This window comes from Pseudomyrmex gracilis, unplaced genomic scaffold (assembly GCF_002006095.1).
Source record: "Pseudomyrmex gracilis isolate BER0280 unplaced genomic scaffold, ASM200609v1 scaffold_1026, whole genome shotgun sequence".
NCBI classification, from domain to species: Eukaryota; Metazoa; Arthropoda; class Insecta; order Hymenoptera; family Formicidae; genus Pseudomyrmex; species Pseudomyrmex gracilis.
In genome coordinates this window covers 2,347-13,086 of record NW_018021610.1, presented here as the reverse complement: position 1 = coordinate 13,086, position 10,740 = coordinate 2,347, and the positions used below count along the sequence as shown (strand labels likewise).

The following is a 10,740-nucleotide window of genomic DNA, read 5'->3' as shown; positions in this document are numbered from 1 at the left end:
GACTGTTTCGAGGACTGGAAAAAGCGTTGGCATAAGTGCATTGTATCTGGGGGGGATTACTTTGAAGGGGATGAAATTGATTTGGATGAATAAATAAAGAATTTACATTTTATAAACAAATTCACCTTACTTTTTGATCACAGTAGTATATTATATGTAATTGCGAGTGCAAAGTAAAAAGTATATTAACAGAATATTTTTTACGTAACAAACAACATTAAAATATATTTTTATCTTTATGTATTTTATATTAACAATAATTTTGCTAAATATATAATTAAGTATACTTTTCTTTTTTTGTTTAAAACAAAAAAACGTACATATTGGCCATGAGTGGATTTATACTCTTTACTTTTCATTTATGCTCCTCATATGTTTCAGTTTTCTAATTATTCTTTTATGGTGTTAATATTTTTTTATTTAATCGAAATATTTCTGTAAGTAAATAAGTGCAAGAACGAGAACAAACGGCGAAAAATGATAAACAACTGCTAGCGCGAAGCTTAAGGCCGAAGCACAGACTTTTGCGTAACAAATAACGCATAAAACATAAGAAAATCCACTAATCCAGCTTTTCGTTTTAATCCCTACTTCTTGTTTCCAGAAAGCTTTGATTGGTTGATTCTCTTATGTCTTATGCGTTATGCGTTATGCGTTATGCAAAAGTCTGTGCTTCGGTCTTTAGCCGCTCGCGCTAGCCGCGTATGCTATAGCTATTTCGAAAGAAAGAGACAGTAAACATATCTCTGTTCTCTTCTACCGCCCGAAGACGGCCGAAGCGTCGAGCGCACACGTACACGGCTGCTGGTCTGTGTGCGTATTCCCTCCACTTGCTGCAGCGTGCTGTAAGAGAGTCAAAACTGGGCACACTGCTCAGTATTGCGAGTAGCTCTTCTGATCAGGGCCCAAGCCGGATACCATCCGAAACGGCTCAATACCACGAGTAGCTCTTCCAATCAAGATCAGGGCCGAATGCCATCCGAAACGATTTGATATCATGAGTAGCTCTTCCGATCAAGGCCAGAGCCGGATGCCACCCAAAACGGCTCGATACCGCGAGTAGCTCTTCCGATTGGAGCTGAACTTTGATTGTGTGGATCGATTCTCTCGCTCTCCCCGAAAATCGGTCGCAAAGCCGGAAGTTGAGTTCGCGATTAGTGGACCATCCGTATAAATGTATATAGACGATTTACAATGCAGACTTACTACTTAGTTGACCTTCCAGGATCTTCCTCCTTTTCCTCTCTATAGGCTCTTGCGGCTTCGCAGGAGAGTGAGTTCCCGATTAGTTCGGTGGACTCGAAGGCGGTTGTTCGATGGCGGTTGGTTCGGTTCGATGCGGTTTGGTGTTAGCACAACGCGCACTTAACTCTTTATTAGACACTCCACTCGTTGCAAATTTGCTGCGGCACTCCCGGGGAAAGCAGTAGTTTTTCTGACTCCAGCCCCGAGAGTCCTGTCTTATATATTTTTTTGAGTAAGCGAGTGCTCATCGAATTTCTTCCAATCGGAAAACTCGGTTGGGACCCGCTGGTTCCTATTTGTTAATTAGTTAGTCGGGTAAACTTATGAGATCGCCAATCGGCGGCGATCTCTCGCCTTGGTCGGCTCGTCCGATTTTTTGGAAAAGGGAAAAGAGAGAGTGTTGTTTTTTCGATTATGACCTTTTTACCCACATAGACCTTTTGCTATTTGTTTATAATAAAATTTTAGATTATTCGTGGCGTCGAAGTTCTATTTGCTCCGGCTGCTCTAAATTTTATAAGTGGTGTTCTTGGCCCGGAGATATTCGGGTTTGTTTGGGAAGCTGTTCAGGGTGTTTAAACAATAAATTTTTCTTGCTCGTTGTCGTAAAATTTCGGGTTATTACCAGGCGCGGTTTATTTTTTCGGGTGCCAATATGATTTCCGTTTGCTCTCCTATCGTGTGGAGTCTAAGTTCCCAAACGATAGGAGATCTGTTCGTATTATTTATTGCTTTTCATTATTTACTAAAAGGGAATTTGTTATGCGTTGGCGCGTCGCGTTGCAAGAAAAAGGGAACCGTGGAATCTCCAGGACGTAACACTATTAATAGAAGAAATATAGATATTTGTTAAAATTAAACTTTATATATATATATATATAATACGTAATTAAACTTATCTTACATACACAAAAAAATACGAATAGTACTTAAAATTTAAAAAATATAATATTTATTATATGAATCAATTACTTAATAAAATTATATGCATGTAAAATGACGTTTGTCCTATCAAATTTAAAAAATAAAATTATATATAAATATGTAATCTACTACATATAAATAAAATATTTTATATAATGTGGTTTATGGTAAATGTTCAATATAATGAAGGATGCTCCGATGACCTTGACCTTGACATGTGTTGTCAAGGACATTTTTGTGAGTTACAATCAAAAGATTTTAGCTGTTGCTCGTTTTTTATTAAAAAGTTTTTAGCAAAAAATGTTTAAAAATTATAGTACTTAATTTCAGTAAAATGATGTAGAAGTACAAAATCGAATACGAATATTTTTTTCTTCTTAGTATTTTCGAAAACATTTTGAGTTCGATGATTTAGTTACACATATACATATGTAAACGATAAATATTTACAAAAACGGAGTACCCTCGATGGTTAATGACCTTGACATATGTTGTCAAGGACACCTCCCTGAATAAAAATCAGAAGATTTTAGCTGTCGCTCGTTGTTTTTTAAAAATTTATACACAAAAGAAGTTTCATAAATGATCTCTTATTTTCAGATACTGTGTACATTTTGTTTGTGCTGTAAGCAAGGGGAGCTTTGCCTCACAGAGAGAGTGGCTGTATCCCTTTCCCTGCACCTTCTGGAGAAAACAATGAAGAACAGCTTTTTGTTTAAGTGTCGCTTTATGTCAAGAGTATACGTGGTTTTTTTTGAAGGGGTGCAAAGGTATGGGCAAAATCACTCCCCCAGTGGGGTGGGGGGCAAAGCCTTCCCCGTCTACACAGTTACAATACAAACAGAAGAACATGTTGTGCAGCAATTTTTAAAGTAGAGTTAAGTAAAGTAAGATCATTGAGCAATGTGATGAGACATCACTGTCATTGCTCAATGATCTGGTTAGGTTGCGGGGCAGCAGCAGTTCTAGGAAGAACTGCTGGTTGCCACAGGGTGCGACACACCGCCGCATTGTCCGAAGTGCAACGCGGCATGTGTCGACACCGGCACCAGTAACTAACACGGCCGTTGCTAGGGCCGGTGGGCCTGCTGAATCGGCGCGATCGATCTACTATAAATCGATCGCGCAGATGAAGCAGAGAAGAAACTGGGATTAGACTGCTAACTAACACACTGTGTGGCTCCGCAAGTCGGAGAGTTTACCGCAGTGAGTAACAGCCGTGTAAGGGAACGTTGTAAGAAGGAAATAGCAATAAAGAATCTCTCGAGGTTCAAACAAGGATATTCATTCACCAAACTGACCACTCCCCTCGACATCCAACAAATATAAACAAAGTAGTCTTGTAGGCCTTGTAGCTTTGCTTGTATTTGTCGTAAAACTTACTGCGGAACCTTTATTGAAAAAGATAAGAAACCACATTGCGCCTAGATCTATCATACACAGTGACTGTTGGAAGGCATATAATAACATCAATACGTAGTTACATTCATCATACGTAAAGCACAAAGCAAATTTCATAGATCCTCATACCATTTGTTATACGCAAATATTGAAAGAATTTGAATGAAAGAATATTCCGTGTTTTAAAACTTCAATAGAACATTACAAATTGTACATAACTGAGATTTTATTCAAATGCCGTTATGTACACGAGGAATGCATAGACAAATTTTTTACAATAATGTCGGAAATATATTCAGTAAATGATATTGAATTGCGAACTAACAAATAATATGTATAATAATGTATTACAATAACAAGAGACATGACATTAAAAAATATTCCACATATGGTAAAGAGGAAAAATGATACAAAATGTACTGGTGTCGGAAAATAAAAGTTTATTGACGTAAATTCTTTTATTTATAACTTCTTAACAAACAACGAGCAACGGTCAAAATCGTTTAATTGCTGTTTAGGAAAATGTCCTTGACAATATATGTTAAAATCATTGACCTCAAAGGGTGCTTTGTTTTTGTAAATATTTATTTTTAATATTATGGCTACTTTGTATCCATTGGATAAAAACAATATTCAATAAATGTATTTCAAACATAAAACGTTTACGTATTATGTTCGTGTTAAAAACGTGTAGGCAAGGGAAGTAGTTTTGCTCTTTCTCTTGCTTCTTCCGACTAGATCTAACTCAACCTACAATGTTAGGAAAAACTTAACCTAAGTTAAAGGTTTATTTAGGGGGGAGATGGAAGAGGACCAAAACCACTCTTCTTGCAGGAAACGTAGCCTTTCCCTGCCTACACGCTTACAACACAAACGAAAATAACAAAAAAGTCTTACGGTGTCAAAAAACTGAAATTTTTAAAGAAATTTGTTTATAACTTTTTAATGAACAATGAGCGGGACTTCCGTTTCCGGTAGCATAATCGTTAGACAGGCAAGATTGAACTGTGTGAAAATTAAGTGGAGTAGCAGTGTGGAGAAGCGAGAGAGCTGTGCGAGTGAAGGCAGTGATGAAAGATCGAGCCCGCAGCAACAAGAGTATCAAAGCGTCACGGACGACGATTTTTGCTTATGTGCGTGCTCCCACCGCTTCAATGCTTTCGTTGTTGCGGGCTCGATCTTTCATCACTGAGTAAAGGTTAGAGTGAAGGCGCGGGGGCGTGGAATCCAACCCTGGCTAGTCGCGTATCTTCGCAATGAGAGGCACGAAGCCCGAGAAAGGGAGACGCACGAAGTCCAAATATGGGCATAGATAGTCGAGCGTCATTATGCGCAGGCGCGTTTACTAAGCGAGTGCGAGCGAGACAAAGCATTGGAAAGAATGCGAAAAAGAGAAATGCCCAAACGTGCTTGAATGTTCACCGCATGCGCACAAAGCAGCTGGAGAGAGAGGCTACTATATTGTCTGCACCGTAACATTGAGCTTCAGGTCGGCACCGTACTAGCCAGGGTTGGTGGAATCATACGGAGCAGTAAGGCGTCGTCTACAATACAGTTATAAGCCGTAAGCCGTAAGAAATTGACCAATCACAGACAAATCACAGAAAAATAATCGATTGTGATTGGTCACTTTCTTACGGCTTACGGCTTACGGCTTACGACTGTATTGTAGACGACGCCTAAGATGGATAGTCGAAGAGAGCAAGAAGTTAAGGTAAAGATGCGGAGAGAGCGTAGAAAGAGAGCGAAACGTAGAGAGAGTAGCGTTTGGAAGAAGTGCAAAAAGTGTAGGTGGTGTAGAAGGAACAAGAAAGGTGTGTTTAAATTGGTGGCAAAAGGGCAAAGACTTAAAACTGGGGAAAATGAAGGAAGATAAGGCAAAAGGGAAGAGTAAGATAGAATTGTTGAGATTAATGGAGGGGATAAGAGAGAGAGAGAGAACAGTAAGCGAATACTCCATGTTGAAAAAGTCGCTGAAAAGAAAAAGAGAGGAGTGGAAATGGAGGGAGGATGAGGAGAAGAAAGAGAGAGTATTTAAAAAGAGCAAAAGGACGCAAAGGTCACCAATTGAAAAAAAAGAAAAGAGGGAAAAAAAGAAAAACAAGAAAAAAGGGAAAGTGAGAAAGAAAAGGAAGAGCAAAAAGTGTGGGAGGAGTTAAATAAAATAAAGAAGAAAATGGAGAAACAGGGAGGAGAGGAGAAGAAAAAACATGAGAATTAAAAGAGTACAGAAAGAGAAGGAGGATTGGAGATGGGAAATAGAAAAGGTGTTGAAAGAGATAGGGATGAAAAGTAAGGAAATAAGGAAGATAAGCGCAGAAAAGATGGATAAAGATGAAAGGTTTGGATAAGAGTAAAAAAAGAGAAGGATAAAAAATTGATATGGAAAAGAAAAAAGAGTTTAAAGCGGGTATGGATAGAAGAAGACTTAACGAGGAAAGAAAGGGAAGTGAAGAAAAAGCTAAAAGAAATACTAGCAAAGGAAAGAACAAAAGGAAGTGCATGAGTGAAAGGGAACAAAATTAGGATTGAGAAGATGAGAGGAAGAGAGGAAGAGGTTAGAGAGGATGAGAAATACAGAGAAAAGGGATCAAGAGAAGGAACGAAAAAAGGCGGGGGAAGTCAGAGATGGAGAGAAGGGCGAGAAGAGAAGGTAAATAGGAATAAAAAGGAGAAGGGAGAAAGAACCGGCAAGAAAGGGATAAAAAAAAGTGATAAGAAGAAGGAAAGAATAGAAAAACGCAAAATGGCCTTTTGGAACGTGGCGGGCTTAAAGAGGACAAAAAGTTCTGAGAGAGACTGAAAAAATAGAATATACTGATACTAAGGAGACGTAGATAGATAAGAAAGGATGGGAAAGGAAAGAGGGTAGATTGCCGAAAAGGTATATAAGAGAATATAAGGGAAAAACAATGGACTGATAGAAAAAACAGGAAAGAAAGAGCGATAAAAGGGACGGTAATGGGAGTTAAAAGGGAAATAGAATCAAGAAAAGAAACAAGATTAAAGAAAGAAGAAGAGATTATGGTAAGAAGAGTAAAAATAAAAAGAAAGGTGGAGGATTGTAGAAATGTACGTGAGAGGTGGGATTGAGAGGAAGTTAAAGGTGGTTAGAAGATCGATAGAAGAGAAAGAGGAAGAAGTATAAGGAGGGATTTGAATGCCAGAATAAGAGAAAGAGAGGGAGAGATAAGTGATGAGGAAGGGAAGAGAAGAAGAAAAAATAAAGGACACTATTAGGAGAGGCGAAGGTAAAAGAAGAGATAGAAAGGTTTGAGGTAAGAAATAAAAGTAATTCAGATCATCAACCAGTGGTGGTTTGGTTAAGAGAGGCAGAGAAAGGCAAGGTAGTAGAGGGGAAAATAAAGGAGAAAAGAGAAGAAAAATAAGGTAAACGAAGAAGAGGTGGCAGTAATTAAGGAAGGAAATGCAAGAGGTAGAAGGATAGAGAAGGAGGTTAAGGAAAAGCGAGAGATAATAAAGAAGTTGGAAAAGATATTAATAAAAAAAAGAGAGGAGGAGAAGGGTAGAAGTAAAGGGTGCAATGAAGAGTGCAGGGAACAGAAGAAAAGAGTAATGCAGGAGTTAACAAGGTGGAGAAAGGGGAAAGTAAGGAAAGATATAAGAGAACGAAAAAGCGATAAAAAAAACTATGTGAAAAGAGGAATAAGTAGAAAAATGATAGATGGGTGGAATGCAAGAAAGGCAAAACCAGCAGGACAGAGGAGAAGAAAAGATGAATGCAGTGGGATAAATATGAAGAAGTGGGAGAGTTACTTCATGAGGCAATTGTGAAGAGTAGACTGGATAGTAAATACGGAAAAAAAGGGAAGGAAGATAGTAGATGAAGAGATGTAAGTAAGTAAGGAGAAAGTAAAGGGGACGATAAAAAATATCAAGGATATTTAAGAGAAGGCGGTAGGAGAGGACGGAGTTCCGAAAGAAGTATGGAAGTATAGAAAAGTGGGTTTGGAAGATATGTGAAAGGATTTGGAAAGGAAAAGTTAGATAGAAGAATGGAACGAGGGGATAATAGTGCTTATTTTAAAGAAGGAGAAAAGCAGCAGAGTAAAAGATTATAGGAGAGTGACGTTGGCGCCGATTCTTTATAAAGTGTACGCAGAAATATTGGCGAAAAGGCTAAGGAAAGAAGTAGAAAAGAAAGAAATAATATCGAAGAAGCAAACAGGCTTTAGGAGTGGAAGAGGAACAATGAATAACATGAATGTGCTTAATTATGTAATAAATAAAAATCTAGTGGAAAAAGAAGAGAGATTAATTGCTTTTTTTATTGACTTAAAAGCAGCGTTTGACACAGTAGTCGAAAAAGTACTGTAGAGGATAATAAGAGAAAGGGGAGTGAGGGAGGGTCTGATAAGATATGAAGTTATATAAGGAAACGAGGATTAAAATAAGAGTAGAGGACAAGGAGAGTAAGGAAATTTGGACGGAAAAAGTGAAGCAGGGGTGCCCGCTAGGTTCAAGCTTATTTAATTTATTACTGGCAGATATGGAGGAATTCTTTAGAAAAAAAGGGTGGGAAGAGATTGAGGTGGGAAGAAAGAAGATATGGTCGTTGGCATACGCGGACGATGTTGGTATTGTTGGCGGAGAAAGAGCAAGGGATGAGAAGAATGATAAAGAAGTTAGGGAAATATTTAAAAGAAAAGAAATTAGAAATAAATGTAGGAAAATCGAAAATAATAAGATTCAAAAAGGAGAGAAAGAGAAAGAAATAAGAAGACAGAGTGGTGGTGGAGAGAAGAATGGATAGATGAAATAAAAAGAATTTAGATATCTGAGTTATGTGTTTTAGAGAAATAGGAGGAGAAGAGGCGCATATTAGAGAAAGATTAAGGAAAAGGGTAGCAGTAATGAGTGGTGTGGGGAATAGGAAAGAGAAGGTTTAGGAGCAATTGGGGAAAGAAATTATGGTTGTTTAGCGTTTTAGTATGGTCGGTATTAGGGTACGGGGTGGAAAGAGTAAAAAGAGATCAAAGAGTACAGGAAAAGTATTTAAGTAGGGAATAGAGTGAAGAACGCCGGGTTATCTACTTAGGGAAGAGCTACAGAGAGAGCTGTTAAGAGGGAGAGCAGAGAAACAGGCATAGGGTTACGAAGAGAGGGAGCGGGATAGCAAAATGTTGGGATGAAGTTAAAAGGAGGGAAGCAGGGAGAGGAAAGATTTCGGAATGGAAAAGAAAAAAGGAAATATGTTGAAGGTAGAGGAAAATGAACTAACTAAGAAGAAAAAAGAGAACCCATGGATTTTGCTGGAAAGACAGAGTACTGCAAAGGGAAGAGAAAACAGAAAGAATTGAAGAATCAAGGTATAATGTATGGTACAAGTGAATTAAAAAAGAGGAGATACCGAGATATTTAAAAAAGGAATGGGGGGAACATAGGTGGCAGAAGATAGCAAAGTATAGGCTGGAGAACAAAATGAGAGGAGAGAAATATTGAGAGCAGAAAGAGAAGAGATTATGTAAGATGTGTGGTATGAAGATAGAGGAATGGAAACATGTGTAGAAGGATTGTGGGAGTGGAGGGCAGACGGAAGTTGGGAGGAGATGGTGGAGAAGGTGTTGGAGGAGGAAGAGGAAGAAGACAAATGGTTGAATAGGTTGAAAGAATAGAAGGGGATGAGAGGAGGGTAAATAGAGTAAATAGGAAAAAGGGGATTAATAGGGAGAGAAGGAGACGAAGAAGAGAAAAGAATAAATGAGTATGAGTGAGAGAGAAGAATAAATGAGTATGAGTGAGAGAGTATGAACGAAAAAAGAAGCATGAGTTGATGATAGAGAAGGTCTAGCGGCAGCGGAGGTGTACGGATAGAGACTAGAGCGTGTATATATAAGTGTGTGTATATAGATAGGATAGTTTAGTCTAGTAAGTAGAAGAAGTTAGCGATAAAATGTTGTAAATTAGGTTAAGTTAGATATAAGGAATGATGTTAAGAGCAAACGTTCATAATAGAAGTGTAATGGAAAATTGTAATCCTAATAAAAAGAATCAATAAATCATATATATTCTATTCTATTCTACTATGAACAATGAGCGATGGTTAAAACTTTTACATTGTTACTCAGGGACATGTTCTTGACAACATATGTCAAGATCAAGATCATCGGAGCATTCTCCTTTGTACTGAACATTTTCCGCGCTAGCAATTACTATTCTGATAGATCCAATGAAAGGAATCTATACAAAGGCTCTTACAATTAATCAGCGTCCTATTGCGCAACCAATCCCGTTCAATAGGACATCAGAAAACAGTTTTGCATAACGGAATTTGCGGAATGTCTATGAGTGACCGGAATTCATTCCGTAAATTCGCATAATGCACGTTCCGCACTATCTGACCTCTCCCTAAGAGCGTTACATATATGATGGAATGGGTGGAACACTTAATCACAGCTAATAGCAATGAAGTGAGAAAATTTTCTAGTAGAGGCGCGAAACGAACAAGTTTTTTGGCCTTTTGGTTTCTCTTTTCGAATTGAACGCAGTAGAAGCCTTAATACGGTAGATTCGACTCCAATAAAAATAAAAATAAAAAAGAAAAGAAAGAAATATAATATTATATAAAGATGAGACTGCAAAATGTAATATCAAAACTCTTTACTACATACCGTTTCATCATCGGTGTAATGTGATCAGGATTCACGCTTGCCAGATCCGTGCCAAAAAAATAACTTCCCATAGTACCAATGACGATAACGATTGTCGCTCCTATTATGTTATAGTACATAAAAGATATTTGAAACAATTTCATTGGCTCTTCGTCGTGATCCTTCCAACTAGGTGTTGTCGCAGTCGACAAAGTTTCATTAAATGGACAACCGTCCACTGACGTAGGTAGCGAATCATACTTCATGCTACCATGCATAATGTACCATTGAGCGCCTCCTACTAGCCAGAACATGCTGATGAGACCGACACAGCCACCAAATAACACACCTTTTGTGTTCGCCCAGGGTACTACCATTCCTAGCACGAAGAGACCCAGCAATGGTCCATCGGTTATGCCACGCATACTGACAGATATTTGGAACACTGGTCCGAGTCGCTCAACCAGAAATACCAATCCGACCGAAATCGCACCACTTATTACGACAATTCCCTAAAAATTACCATTTTTTAATTAATTCAAAAATAAAAAGATAAATA

At 38.1% G+C, this 10,740-nt stretch overlaps 1 protein-coding gene across 1 annotated transcript in view; it reads right to left on the bottom strand.

Moving 5' to 3' along the window:
* Positions 1–10,693, bottom strand: part of LOC109861780 (sodium-dependent multivitamin transporter-like) — a gene marked incomplete at its 5' end in the record, with an annotated part of 35,863 nt that extends 25,170 nt beyond the window's left edge. The window contains one exon of the mRNA XM_020441583.1: positions 10,203–10,693. Within this exon, the coding sequence (XP_020297172.1) occupies positions 10,203–10,693 (491 nt within the window). The remainder of the gene's footprint in view (positions 1–10,202) is intronic.
* Positions 10,694–10,740: the final 47 nt, after the last annotated feature.